This window comes from Leptonychotes weddellii, chromosome 4 (assembly GCF_054177405.1).
Source record: "Leptonychotes weddellii isolate Sample4059 chromosome 4, ASM5417740v2, whole genome shotgun sequence".
Lineage (NCBI taxonomy): Eukaryota > Metazoa > Chordata > Mammalia > Carnivora > Phocidae > Leptonychotes > Leptonychotes weddellii.
In genome coordinates, this window is record NC_138372.1 from 35,926,097 (window position 1) to 35,942,328 (window position 16,232).

Here is a 16,232-nt window from a genome sequence, read left to right on the forward strand (position 1 = left end):
AGCACTGGGTGTTATGCACAAACAATGAATCATGGAACACTTCATCTAAAACTAATGATGTAGTGTATGGGGATTAACATAAGAATAAAAAAAAAAAAGAATATAATTTTCAGGTGACAGCAAATATGCAGGCTTCAGATATGAAGAAATGGTCATTAAGATTACTTCCAACTATCAAATTTTGTGACTATGTTTTGCTTCAAAAGCTGCAAGGGCATTTGACAAAATTCAACCCCCATTCATGCTAAAACCTATCAGCAAATTCAGAGTGAAAGGGAATATCTTCAATTTAATAAAGGACATCTATAAAAAAAACTTCATAACATCTTAAGTAACATCGTACTTAGTGATGAAAGGCTGAAAGCATTCCCCTAAAATGTGGAATAAGACAATCAGGTCCACTCTCATTACTCCTATTCATCACTGTAATAGTGGCCATAGCTGGTGGAAACAACAAGAAAAACTTTTTGAGTTAAAAAACAAAACAAGGCATGCAGATATAAACATTCTCTACTCCTAGATGACATAATTACCTATGCAGAATATCTCAATTAACAAATAAACTACTAGAAGTAATTACTCAGTTTAGCAAGGATGCAGATTATAGGGTCAGTGTCACATTACTATATACTAACAAAGAACAATTAGTAATTAAAAACTTTTAAATAATTTTATTTACAACAGTACCAAAAAGAGAAGAAATATTTAGGCATAAATCTAACAAAACATAAGTGACAACTCTAGGTTGGGAAAAAAAAAACCTAAAAACAAAAAAATTGATGAAAGAAATCAAATAAGACATAAAATAAATGAAAAGATATATATTTATAGCTCATGGATTAGAAGAAACAATATTGTTAAGATGTCAATATGTCAATTTCTCCTACATGTCTAAAGATTCAATACAATTCCAATCAAAATCCCAGCAGGATAGCAGGATTTTTTTTTTTGTAGAAATCAAAAAACTTATTCTAAAATTTACATGAGAAGGCAAAGGTGCTAGAATAACCAAAAGAATTTGGAAAAAGATAACAAGTTGAAAGAATTACACCACGTGATTTCAAGATTTGATATTAAGCTACAGAAATCAAGATAGTTGGAATTGGAGAAAGGATGATCATATAATTCAGTGGAACAAAATAGAGTCCAGAAATAGATCCACACATATATGGTCAACTGATTTTAAACAAAGATGCAAATAATTTTATAGAGAAAGGGCAGGGTCTTTTTTAAAAGATGGTACTGAAATAGATATCCATATGCAAAAGATTAAAAAAAAACAACCTTCCAAGAAAAACTCAATCCTAGTTCACACCATATGTAAATATTAATTTAAAATGGATCATAGACCTAAATATAAAACCTAAGACCACAAAATTTTCAGAAGAAAACATAGGAGAAAATTTTGTGATCTTCAGTTAGACAAAGATTTCTTAGAATTAACATCAAAAGCATGATCCATAACAGAAAAATAACTGGACTCTACAAAAACTATAAATTTGTTCTGTGAAAGATACTTTTAAAGGAATAAAAAGATCAACCCCAGTCAGGGAGGAAATATTTGCAAAACAGATGATATATGATTTATATCTAGAATTTTTAAGAAACTCTCAAATCTTAATAATAAAACAACCCAATTTAGAACACTAACACAAATTTTGAGTAGGTACTTCATCAAAGAATAAATACAGATGGCAAATAAGTACATGAAGACATTCAAAGTTTTTAGTCATTAGGGAAATACAAATTAAAATCACAAGATACAAATGCACATCTATTAGAATGTGTAAGATTAAAAAAATACTGATGATACCAAGTGCTGGCAAGGATATGCAGTAACTGGAACTCTCATACATTGCTGATGGAAATGCAAACTGATATAGCCACTTTGAGAAACAGTTTGGCAGTACTTACAAAGTTAAACATACACTTACCATATGACCAAGCAATCCTGCTCCCAAGTATTTACCCAAATGAAATGAAAACTTATATTCACAAACATAAAAAAGTACAAGAATATTTATAGCAGTTTAACTTATAATTTCCAAAAACTGGAAACATCTGCAAAATCCCTTAACTGGATAAACAAACTGTGGTAACATGTGCCACTTTCTATAAATATCTTATTTGTTTACTTTCTCCTATTTATTGTCTTTCTTCTCATAATAAAACATAAGCTTCCCCAGAACAGAAGAATCTTGTCTTTTATTCAATGCTGATTCCTGACTACCCAGAACAGTGTCTAGCATATCATAGGTACACAATAAATATTTCTTGAATATTAATACCAAGAAAAATAACATTTATGGAGGGTTTTCTAAGTGTCATGCAAAACTTCAATAGCTTGGTTATACTGTATCATGTAGGTAGGCAATTAAGACATAGTGAGCATAAAATCTCTTGCCCAAGGTCACACAATATATAGCTAAGTAGAATATGAACCCTGGCAGTATGACTCCAAAGCATGAACTTAATCCAAATGAAGAAGTATTGGAAGGGCATTACAGGAAAGAGCAAAATGCAGGGAGGTGAGAAACAACATGGTCTCTGCAGGAAACTACAAGAAGGCCAATAAGTATTTATGGCAAAGAAAACTAGACAGGAGCCAGATCGTGAAGAGCACCATATGCCAGGCTAAGAAACCTGGATTTTACTCTAAAGGAATAGGGAACATTTTAGGGCTTTAGCAGTGGAGTAGCAAAGTCAGATTTGCAGTTTACATAGAATACTCCAGGTCAGTGTAAAAGATGGACTTAAATAGCACAAGACTCTGGACAAAGCTACATGTTGAAAGATGACTGCCATTGTCAGGCAACTTAATATAATACACTGAAATTGAATGATAGTAGCAGAGATAGAAAGACACACAGAAATTGAGGAAATGATTTTGAAAGTGGTAAAATCAGGGAGCAAATTTGATTTTGTCATTTATAAAATGAAGATGATAATAGTACCAACCTCTCAAAGTTAGTGTGAAGACTGAAAACAATGCATTTAGCATAGTAGTGGCACAGCATAAGCGATCACTAAATGGTGGTTACATTAAAATCATGATAATTATCATTATCACTATTTTTAGGTATGGATCCACAGGGAAGAAGTCTAAGATAACTCCCACATTTCCAGTTTGAATGACTGCATGGAGAGTAGTAACATTCACTAGAATATACAGTAGATAGAAGAGGCAGATTTAGATAAGATAAAGAGCTTCTGTAAATGATGAATCTGAGACACCATGGGACATTCAGTGGTGATGTATGAAAAGCAGTTGAATCCAGGAGTTTTAATCTCAGGAGAGATTTTCAGTTAAAGATACAATTGGGAATATGGAAAAGAGATATAAATGTAGGGATGTAATGATGTGAGATAGAATCATGGTGAGTATCAATGTTTAAGGAGTTTGTAGGATAGGTGAAGCCCATGAAGGACTTCTGAAGAATCAGAAGAAATAAAAAAGGAGATACAAGGAAAATCAAGAGAGGAATACCCGGAAAGCCAAGGAAACAGAATTTCCAACAGTGAACTGTCAACAGTATCAAATGCAAGATAAATTAAAATAATGGATATAATATGCCTATTGGATTTAGCAACATGATAATCATTCATGACTGTTGTAATAGCAAAATGCCTGTTTAAAAAAAAATACTACAAAGTATAATGCCAGCTAAGTTTATGTTTGAATGCTATTTTAAATTATACTAATAGCATCTGGTATAAGTGATATAATGGACAAATATACAAACTATATACACAAAGGCATTGATATATATGTATGTATATCATTATTATAAATATACAAGCAAGTAATTCCATGTATAGTTCTTAGATCTACCAGCACTTCCTAGAAACTCAAATTTATCTGTATAAAGATTACAAGTAAAAACAATAGAAGCCAACTTGAAAAAATGAAAATGTGTTCCCACTGGCAGTACTTGCACAAAAATTGAAATAATACAGTTAGTTGATATGCAAATTCCTTAAGCTTTCCATATCTCCTGCATATTGAATACTACCCTATCATCTTTTTTGTTACTTTTTTTCTTTCCAAGTTTTTATTTAAATTCCAGTTAGTTTACACACGGCGTAAAATTTAGTTTCAGGTGTAGAATTTAGTAAATCAACACTTAGATACCCTATCTTCTGAATGTTTCCATAAACAAAGAATTCCTCGCCCCATGAATCAGAAATATGGCTAACTTACGCTGTATCTTACAAAGACCACACTAAAATAAATGTGCCACCAACCCCATTCAACAAATACGGTTACTTAAGCTAAAAATACAAATATATGCCTATGTTTACAGACATTCTTTAGGTGTTTTATAAACATCTATTACTGATCTCCAAAACAATACCTCAAAGCAAGTAATACTGTACCAAATCTATGGATGAATAATGGATGCTTACTTAGCAGGGTTAGGTAACTTGCCCAAGGACACAAAGTCAGCAAGTAACAGAACAAAAATCTTGATGCCAGAACTCATGCTTTTTCCTACTGCACTCTAATATGATCACTACCCCTGAACAATAAGAAGCAAAAGATGTCTTTTTCATGCCAGTATACCTGGAGAGATTTCTCTTCTCTTTCTCTCATTTCTAAGAGAATTTCTTCTTCTCAATCCAACACTTTTAAGAAAAGCTTTATCACTTACTGTTCAGTGAGTTGCCTATTTATATCCTTGGAATACTTGGGTGTTTTTCTTTTTCTTTTCTTTTTGCTTGTAGGAGTTCTTTATATTTTTTGGATATCAATCTTATATCTGTAATATATTACACAAATTTTATTTCCTAGAATAATGCATAACTTTCAACTCTGGTTCTTTTGTCACCTAGACCTTATTTTTATAAACGCAAAAGTTTCTCTTTATGATTTTGCTTTTCTGTGCCTCGCATAAAAATTTTTTAAAGATTTATTTTTTTTTTTTAGAGAGAGAAAGAGAGAGAGAGCAAGTGGAGGGAGAGAAGCGTGGAGGGAGAGGGAGAGAAAATCTCAAGCAGACTCCCCGCTGAATATGGAGCCGGAGGCAGGGCTCGATCCTACCATCCTAAGATCATAACCTAAGCTGAAATCAAGTGTCTGATGCTAAACCAAGTGAGTCACCCAGGTACCCCCTCTGAATTTTAATCCTACTCCCAAAGCCAATAAAATATTTATTTTATATTTGTTTTTCACAACCTAAATTTTTAATTTATTTTCATATTTAAGTATTTAATCCATCTATAACATGGGGATAATTTGTGCCATTGATTGAATAGACCCTACTATTCCTATTTTCTAATGAAACCTCTGTTATATAAATAACCGTGTTTCTGATTTCCAGACTATCCATTTGGACTATTTGTCTATTATTATGTCAATGCCATACTATTTTAATCAGTTTTGCTATAAATAAAAATTATTAGCTGAAATATGGGGTTTCTATAAAATAAACATATACCCATTCATTATTCTTCAAAATTGGCTTGACTATTTTTGCCCTTTGGTTTTCCACATGAATTTTTAAACTATCTTGTCAAATTCTATGAAAAGAATTTGGGGGGGATTCTAATTGGAATTTCATTAAAATAAAAGTTTGATTTGGGGAGAACTGACATCTTATAATATTGAGCCCTTCACTTCCACAAACACACCTTTGAATCTCAATTCATCAGATCATCTCTCCACTGTATCTCATTATTGCTAGCATCTCCCTACTCCTCTGTCATTCCTCCTCATTTTTTAATGACTGCTGTTCAGGCCTCACTGTCATTTCTCCAATATACACAGAGACAATCTTTCCCAACATTCTGGCTACTATATCTCCCCTATATCTCTCCTATATCTTATCTTCCACTATACTTTATCTAGCTGCACATACAGTCTTACTTCACACCTTGATATTACCAATAATTGCAATAACTGCAATCCCTTCAATTTCTTGCATTCATCTTACTCTCTAATGACCACCCATTCTCTTTGAAGCTTACTATATTACACTACCTATCAAAACTACTTTCACTTCATCAGAATGTCCAACAAAGATGAATAAAATCTCTGTTTGCCTAGAAAAGTTCTGGTTTATGACTGCTATCTAGTTATAATTATTAGATCATCTTTTACTCTCAAAATTGACTGGATATGGATAATATGGTCACCCTACCTTCAATGTATTGATCTATAATGTTTTCACTACCTTTTACCTTACCATTATTCCTTATTCCCTTAATGTACTCTCTCTTCTCCAGGCTTTCTTCAATGTACCCTGGACTCTCATTCTTCTCTTAGTTTGTGGTCTGTACTGGTGAAAACACAACCATGTTCCATTTACAACCATAACAGACTATCTGGTACTGAATTTATCCTCCCAGTATAAATAAGCAGAACACTGGACAAAATACATAAAACAGATTTTTTTCGGCATTAGACAGCTGGCAACTCATGACTGATCTCTGAGACAAGGGAAACAAATCAGGTAAGCCCCGGGATCACTAAGGTTTCCTGTCTGGTGTCAACTTCTGAACTATGATGCAAGGCAAAGGAACTCATGCAAAATGATAACTCACTGAGTTGAAGAACAGAAGCTGGAGTTCCAGGAGTGGGGTTGGAGATGATGTGGCTAGAATCATAGAACAGAGCACTGGAGAAGACTATGCACAGAAAAAACTCCATAAATTTGTATTGGGTTCAACTTGATTCTCTGGCTGAATGCAAAGCTGTATATGCATAAGGTAAGACTCCAGGAAAAGAGGCAAAGAACCATTACAAGAAAGTGGTAGAAGAAATCCAGAAACTCACACAGAGCTGGGAGACATTCAAATCCAAACAAATCAGAGTGGAAGCCTCAATGAATACTTCACTAGAGACTCCAGAAAGATCACATCTTAGTAGCAGGGTTAAACCAGCCCTAAACTAGAAGCTAATCTAGACCTGCCTTAGCAACACTTAGAAGCAAGCCTTCATAACCACAGTGGGTGTAACTGTTCCATATCTGCCCTCTTACCATAAACAAATAAAAATCTGCATAAAATATATGAGTAGATGTTTTCACACACTGGACAATAGGCATCATAAAGCTAGGATCCCTAAGAGAAAAGAAACAAATGAGATAATTCCTGTTATCACTCTGGCTTTTGAGAGACAGAGATGGGAAACATTCCAGTTCTAAGCAGAATAGAGAGACCCCATTGAATATTTGGAGCATTCAGTAGATACTCTGGAAGGGCTATGTCTGACCTAGTAGAACTGAAGTGTATCATCACTGAACTAGGCCTGCACTAACAAAGATTTAAAAGAAACCTCAAAAAAGTCAAGCTGTTCCACAAGTAACTTAACTGTCTGCCAAAAAAAAAAAAAAGAAAAAGAAAAAGAAAAAGAAATAAAAAAGAAAAGAGAAAAAGAAAAAAATAAAACCCTGAATAATTTTTCTTTAAAAAAAGAAAACAAAATCTAACAAGGTCAGATTCAATAAAAAATGTCCAGATATGCAAAAAGCATAAAACTGTGACCTATAATCAGAAGAAAAATCAATTGATATAAATCTACCCAGAAATGACAAAGATAATAGAATTCTCAGCACTTTATACAGTTATAAGTGTATTCAAGTATATTATAAACATATTCAAAGATTTAATGTATAACATAAAAATGATGAGAGAAACAGAAGATATAAAAAAAAACCAAGTGAAAATTCTCATTTATTGCTAGTGAGAATGTAAAAGGATACAACAATGTGGGGAAAGGATTAACTCTAAGGCAGTGTGAGGGTACTTTTGGTAGTAATGGAAATGTTTTACATTTTGATTGTGATATATTTTAATTTGACTATGAAAATCATATCACAACAAGTTGATTAAAAAGTAAAAATGTAATAAAATAAATACTGTTTCCTCAGGAAAAGTAAAAACACAACTATGGTTAAATCAAACTTTCTCCTTATTCTGCATGTGCATGCTTATAACTAAAAGGAATAGGTGAAAAACACTCACATTGAATTTTATGCCTTTAAATTTATGTCTGTATATCTCAATGTTACCTTTACTATTGTCAACAAATGATATTATTCTACCATAGGTCATTTACTCTTCCACTCTCTTTGATGAGTACATTATACCTTGTATCATTTCAAGTTTCCAAAACTCCTTCCCCCATCATCAATCTCTGCTGATGATCTTGCTTCCTATTTCACTGAAAGGATTGAAGGAACAGAAGAAAAACTCCACAGATTACTTCCACTACCTTTGTCCACTTACTAGCATCAGCTCTGAATTCTTCCCTCCAACATGTTACTTAACTATGTGAGAAACATCTATCTGCATTCCTACCTAAAAGCAATCCTTCAATTTATGAACTGTCTCTTCTCAAAATGCAGGAATATCACTCCAAACTATCCATTCTCCTCTCTGTATCATCAGTTGTTTGTTCCATATTAGATCATGCTAATCAGGATATAAACATACTATTTCTTCCACCTAACCCCCAAATTTTTTTTTCTCAGACCTATTACCTCTATTAGCTATCATTCCATTTAATTGCTCCTCTTTGCAAGGAACTTCTTCAAAAAATGTTGCCTACAATAGATGTCTCCAATGCCTCTCCTCCCATTGTCTTTTTTTTTTTAATTTTACTTTATCATGGCAAGAACATTTAACATGAGATCTACCCTTAGAAAAATATTAAGAGCACAATACAGTATCATTGACTACATATAGGTGGAATATTGTACAGCAGATAAATATAACTTATTCATGTTGCTTATCTGAAACTTAAAGCCTATCAATTAGTAAATCCCCATTTGCCCCTCCCCACAGTCCCTGGCAAACACCATTCCACTCTTTGACTCTATAAATTTGACTACTTCTGATACCTCAGGTAAGTTGAATCATGCAGTATTTAGCAACCTAAATGTCCATCAACAGATGAATGGATAAAGAAAATGTGGTATATGCATACATGGAATACTATAAAACCTGTGAAACGAAGGAAATTCTGCAATATGAAACAACATGGAGGAACACTGAGGATATTATGCTCTCATTCTCTAATGCCTATTCTAGCACTCAATTAAAACTGTTATTTGTCAAGGTCATCAATAATTTCCATAATCCCAAATCAAACAGTCAATCCTGTATTTCCATCTTATTTAAATTATCAGCAGCATATTTCACAGTACATTACTCACTTCTCCTTCATGATTGTTCTTCAGTTATATTCCAAGATAATACACACTTGGATTTCCTCCTACTAACAACCTGCTCTTTTTCAGTTTCCTTTACTGGCTTCTCAGTCAGAGGTCCCTAAACTCACTACTTATTCCTCTCCTCTTCCCTGTTTACACTTACTCTTGTAGTAATATCATCTCTGTTTTATGACTTTAAATACTCTCTATATGCCAACAATTCTCAAATATATAGCTTCAATCCTGACTTCTCTTTCAGACTCCAGACTCATGTATCCCAACTGCCTACTTATTAGTGTATTTGAATATATGATAGGTATCTCATATTTAACCTGTCTAAAACTGAACTCCTCATCTTTCTCAAAACCTGCTCCTCTGGCTGCCTTCTGTATCTCTATAGATCAGATACTCATGCCAAAATCCTAAAGTCATCCTTGATTCCTCTCTTGATTACACATCCACATCAAATCCAGAAGGAAATCCTCTGGCCGTATCTTCAAATATCTCTCACCATTTAAACTGCGACCATAATAGTCCAAACCACTATCTCTCTCACTGAAATTAGAATAAAAGTCTCCAAACTGGATCCCTGTTTCTATCCTTGGGCCACTCTGTCTTTAATGTCTACTTTTAACAGGGATACATCAATAATTTTATGATATCAGTCATATCATGTAACTACTCTGTTAAACTCTGCTCCACCGGATCCTACAAGATTATCACTTCAACCCACCCACTGCTACCCTACCATATACATACTTCTTTGACCACATTTTCTACTATTTTCTGCCTTGTTCACACAGCTCTAATCATGCTGGTTTCTTTGCTATACCTCAAATGAACCGGATATGATTCCAATAGGACACTGGCTTAGGGCAATAGCTATTCCAACTTGTAAGAATGCCCTTCTACCAGGTATTTGTAAAGCATATTTTCTTACTTCCTTTGTCTTTGCTCAAATGTTACCTTCTCAAAGAGGCCTACTTTAATTATTCATTTTGTTCTCCTCTACATATCCCTCCTAACCTATTCTACTTTTTTTTTTAAAATTATCACTTTCTAATATACTATTTCCTTATTTGTTATGTCTATCTTTTGTCCTTCTCTTTGACCCAATGATACACCTAGAACGGAAACCCCATAAGTACTCTTATCTTTTTTCTCACTTGATTACTATATTCCAAGTGTTACAACTATGTCTAGAACAAAGAGGTAGTCATTAAATATTTGTTGAATAAAAGTATATCCTCCATGAGGTGCCTGGGTGGCTCAGTCAGTTAAGCATCTGACTCTTGATTTTGGCTCACACCATTATCTCAAGGTTGTGAAACCAAGCCCTGCATTGAGCTCTGTGTTGGGCATGAAGCCTACTTGATTCTTACTCTCCCTCTCCCTCCACCTCTCACCCCTCCTTTCTACTAAAAAACAAAAACAAAAATATATCCTCCCTAATTGTTTGGGCCCTCTTTGATGTCTTAGGTATCTTAGTTTCTTTGTTGATGATGTTTCTGTGATACGTGAAAATTTTTCTCTTTTTGTTCTTTTTTCATTTGTTTTTTCTTCTTAAATTCCACATATAGGTGAAATCATATGGTATTTTTGTTCCCTTGACTGACTTATTACACTTACCATTATACCCTCTAGATCCATCCATGTTTTTGCCAATAAGATTTTGTATATAACTGAAGAACAATCATGAATAAATTAATATAGAATATGTATGAAGAGTACAAAAATATTCATATCATTTATCTATCAGTTCCCCTCCTAGGAATTTATCCTAAGTAAGGAAAATGAAATATGGGTAACATTTCATACATGAAGATATTCATTACAGTGTTATTTATAACAACAGATAATGGAAAATAATCTTTATGCCCAAGAGAAAGGAAATGGTCCAATAGTATAAATATACAATCATGTTTATGAAGTTTTTATTGATAGAAAATTGCTTGTGATACTATTTATTTTATTTAAAAGCAAAACATAAAAATTTGTATATGGTAAAAAATTTAATTATGCTCCAAAAAATAAAGTAGGAAATAAAAAGCCTAGAAGTAAATATGCCAAAAAGTTAATTTTTGTTTCTAGATAGTATGATTTTGTGTGTGCTTTTTCTCTATTATAATTGTCTATATTTTCAAAATTTACTACATTGAGCATCAGCGAATCAAAAAAAGGAAAAATTAATTCAAAGAGATAAAAACAATATAAAGGAAAGAAAACAGAGTTTAAAAGTCAAGACATATCATTTTCCCACTCTTATTGGCTGAAGTTTTGTCATGAGTATTTAAACAGAAAGATTTGTTTTCACATCACACAAGTATTTTGCTGCATCAATAATAAATTTCCACATAAGAATATTTATTACAAGTCTTTCAGAGAGAAACTTACTTTCTAATAAAAATATCTTGATGTTAGTTTACATAGACTCCTGCAAACACACTATTTGGCAACCACTTTTGGGGGTTTATATATCAATCCTACAATACAGCACCATACATTCCAAGTTTCATCACTTCTTACAAATGTCAAGGGAAATAACCAAAGAGCTAGACCTGTTTATATGGTATATTTGATGCTGTAATTTTTAACATTCATTTAATGGACTCAGACTTTGATGACTAATATTTCTTTTGCTTCCTAGCACTAAACCCTAAATAAGGTTCCTGACTAGATTACATTCATGAAGGTCTCATTTTAACGGAAATTAGAGAGATGGAAAAGATGATAGGAAGAGACATTATAAAAATAGACCTTACAAGTCAAACTTAATAGTAAAACCATTCTCTTTCATGTAGACAACCATGAAAACAAATATCCTGTGGGTGAGAGATATATATTGTATCTTTCTAGCAGATCTTTATGCCATCTTGAGACAGATTTCCATAACTATATTATGTGATTACAGTTGATGAAGCAATGGCCCAAAGAAAGAGGCTGATAAAGCATCACACTCCAGGAAACCAGATAAACATGTTCATGATTTCTAATTGTAACAACAGTAGAATAGCACTGGATATGAAGAGAGAAACCCAGAGAGTCAGAGTAAATATTGGTTCCTCCAACTTTAAAAATAAGCATTCATAGAAACAACACCAACTCTCTTATTAGAATAACCCCTAGGAACACATTCATGTTACTTCCTTAACTGAGAGGCAAGACTGCAAAAGAGGCTGTATGACTTTAGCATATAGTATAAAAATTGTAACACTCTGGAAGAGACATTTTAAACAACAAAAAGAACATACCTGTCATCAACTAGAAGAGCAAAGAATAAGAAACTGAAATTTATGAGTAACCTGTCCAAAAAACTATCTCACATAGTATAACAAGAAATACATTTTCCTAGGTACCTGGGTGACTCAGTGGGTTAAGCAATGGGCTCTTGATTTCAGCTCAGGTCAGGATCTCAGGGTTGTGAGATCGAGCCCTGTGTTGGACTTCATTCTGGGCATGGAGCATGCTTAAGATTCTTTCTCTCCCTCTATCTCTGTCCCTGCCCCCCCCCAAAAAGAAACACATTTTCCCTGTCTAGTCAAACCACTCCTCACTGTTCCTCCTAACCAGAGTAGCTATGTAAGAATATTATTTGTACAGAGACTAAAGTGCAAGAAAAACTGGGCTAAGAATTTAATGTGGCCCAAAGTTAAACAACCATAATAATTTTAGAGCTTTAACTAACTCTCTATTTAGCAAAGATATGATTAGGATAGAGGATTCTATTGTTTGAAAAGTAATAGGTCTCATTTCTTAGGATTTAGTCTATTTCTGGATGCAATATGCAAGCTGAAGGATGTGCATGTGCTGTGCATAAAGAGGAAAACAGTAAACCCCTTTGGGAAATTAGAAATCCTGGCAGATTATACTGCTTTTAAGAAAATGTTTCCCTTCCTTCATATGAATGGACTATATTGCTTCAGAATTATCATTTGTTTTTCAGTGGTGTATGTTACAACCGTAAGTTACTGACAGGAGACACCAATAGAAGAATAAGTGGTTGTATGTCTATCTCATGGTAGCAGAGAGAGCTTGATAGGGGACCCAAAGTTGGAGTGCCAAGACTCAGTCTTGTAGATGTGGCTAAAGTCTCCTGCTGTGAGTTATACTCTTAAGACTCGGTAACATAGACTTGGAAAATGCATTTTGATAATTACTAACTGTCTTATTGGAACAAGAGGATACTCCTATTGTCAGATGAACCACTCGTTAGGGAAAGTGTAGGTTTTCCTAAGGTGGGTGAAGGGGAGAATATTGTTACTCTTACTGGGAAAAGCTGAAAAAGGAATTCTCTCACGGGAGTGTAAGTAAAACTAAGGAGCAAAGCTAAGAACTAAAGTTATGTCCCAAATCATGTTTAGCCAACAATATAGAGTTCTCCCATCTATTTAATTCATTCCAGTTAACCCTTAAACTTCATTAAACATTACATACACCTGTGTCATTACAAACAGTCATGTGCCAGTGGTGGTGTAGAGAATTAAGAGAATGGACAGTAAATTGGAGTGACTCTTCCTTGCACCCCTCTCCTGCTGAAGGCAGCATGCCAGTAACAGGAGTTAATCTAATCCCTAAATTCCAGACACTGACCACTGCCAGAAAAATGAATCTAATTGAAGTTGAGAAAAATGGCGAGAAGTAAGCAACCAATTGAAAGAGGAAACAGAATGGACTGACTTGGGAGAGAAAAATTAAACCAACCCTCCCTTTCTCCCAAGTATACTAGAGAAAGATGACCTGTTGGAAGAAGGCAGATAAATATTCAGTTATAAGCCTACGCTTTCATCTGCTTAAAAAAGTCATATCACTATATGTACAAAGTTTGTGCACTTTTCCATGACTAGCTGTCTTAATAAAACAGAATGATAAATGATTTCTTAGGATTAGATGTTTATTAAGGCATATACATTTAGTTCTATTTTCATCAATACTCTCTCACTCAAAATATTTGAACAGGATTATAAAAAAACATACGTTGTTTGAAAATATAGATAAAGAAATTGTGGTTACAGACAGATTAATATGATCAGAATGAAAGAAAAATTAGTACACAGAAATATAAGCCAAAAAATTTAACGAGTGCTGTAAAACTGGATCTGAGTTTCCCAACAGATTAAAAAAAAAGGGGGGAAATAGGATGAGTTACAAGAATCATTATTTTTAAGATATAAACACCTTCTTGTACAAAAGAAGAAAAGCTTTTTCTGAAACTGAGGCCTGTGAGAAATATCCCTCACAGATCTTTATAAAGAAAAGTAATATAGAGAACACACTCTATAATAAAAATAGTAAGTCACTTTCAATGGTTCCTCAAGGAAACCCAGCACATTATACTAATTCTTCAATCAGTAAAGAACACTTTCTGTTCTCAGATAATCTATTTGTATTATTTAATGACCACCAGATAACAAAAGCCAGCAAATTATACATATTTCTGTATATCTCTTAGAACTATATCATTGCTAGAGATATACCAGAATATATTCCTAATCTGGTCATTATACTGAGATTTCTAAAGTAAAACAAAAGCATAATATTCTTACCAAACCACACTGAAGATATCCAATATTTCCCTCAATATTTCCTCACCTGTGATTCTTTCACGTTTTCAACAGTAAAGTTGAACCAGACTCGGAAGCGTGGATTACAGGTATCCGGCCTAATGAATAAGTCATACTCAAATTCAGAGACCTGGTCTACCCGTCCAAGGTTACCTGGTGATAGAAATTATAAGAACTGTGTTTTAATAGAAGTTCAGGCAGCTCAATAGCATATACATTTAAATATTGTGAACTCTAAAAGCAACATTTGTCATTATTCAGTATTTCTAGGTTCAGCATTCACAATCTATAAGGCTGCCAACTCTGAATACAGCCCAGGATAAGAGAAGCCTTCCAGCTAGTCCGTGCTGGGGTACAAACAACTCTTCTAGTACTTATCATTAAGATCTGTTGTGCTACGAGTGACAGTTATTAGACGGGGATGTTCCATGGAGCATGTGGCAAGCCCCAATAAACACAGGAAGAATCACAACCAAACTTCAGTTTCCTAGTTAGAAAAAAGGACAATAATACTTTATGTATTTTGTATTAAACTTTATACAAACTATGTCTACCTCTAATTTAATTTATTTCTCACAACAATGCTAAGCAATTTGTACTATTTTTGGTAATTTCCGAACTTCTATCAGAACATGTTAAAGGATATGTAGAGTAAGGTTTAAAACAAAAATTAGAAGTAGTTGCTCCATAAGAATAATGACAAATTCACAACGACCATGAAATAAATTTCCATTTTCTCCACCAACAGAACAGTTATATCAAAAATGTAGGTTTCAGGAGGAGCAAGATGGCAGAGGAGTAGGAGACCTAAATTTCGTCTAGTCCCAGGAATTCAGCTAGATAGGAATCAAACCATTCTAAACACCTACAAACTCAACAGGAAATTGAAGAAAAGAATAGCAGGAACTCTTAAACAGAAATGCAACCACTTTCTGGAAGATAGGACGTTCAGAGAAGTGAATCCAAGGCGATATCTGGTATATGTGCTACCGAGGAGATATTTGGGAAGACAGAGGGTGGGGGAGGGGGCCTCCATAAACCGCTACTGTCAAGTGATAGAGCAGCCGAGCACAAAATCAGAAATTTTAGAAGTTGGCTCTGGGGTAAGAGACATCGCTCCAGTGGCTAAGCGGGGGTGAAACACTCGCTGGGGCACTGTGGTCTCAGGGCCCTCTGCGTCACAGAAAGACGGGGGTACCTGAGTGTGGCAGAACTCCCAGGTATCAGAGCATGAAACTGGTTACAAAGACGGAGCTGAGGAGTGGGCTTTAAGCTTGGGTTTGCCATAAACGGAAATCCGTAGCACAGTCGGGCCAATGCTCCTCCAGCAGGGACCCAAAAAGCAGCAGATACAGGGAGACAGCCCTTCCTCCCCCTGGGAGGAGCGGCGCAGGAGCACACCGCAGAAATTTGCTAGGTCTGGAGAATCCAAAAGGGGTAGGGTGCCAGAGATAGAAACGCTTGGTCACAGGCCGGGTGAGCACGGAGTGTGGCCGGAGACTGGGGAGCCGGGAGT

General features: G+C 34.4%; 1 protein-coding gene across 1 annotated transcript in view; it reads right to left on the minus strand.

Annotated features, from left to right (window-relative positions):
* Positions 1-15,146, minus strand: part of LOC102728406 (AGBL carboxypeptidase 4) — a 614,839-nt gene extending 599,693 nt beyond the window's left edge. The window contains exons 1-2 of the mRNA XM_081816861.1: positions 15,116-15,146; positions 14,745-14,869 (exon numbers count right to left, since the gene is read on the minus strand). Of these exons, the coding sequence (XP_081672987.1) occupies positions 14,745-14,869; positions 15,116-15,146 (156 nt within the window). The remainder of the gene's footprint in view (positions 1-14,744; positions 14,870-15,115) is intronic.
* Between the last annotated feature and the right edge of the window lie 1,086 nt (positions 15,147-16,232).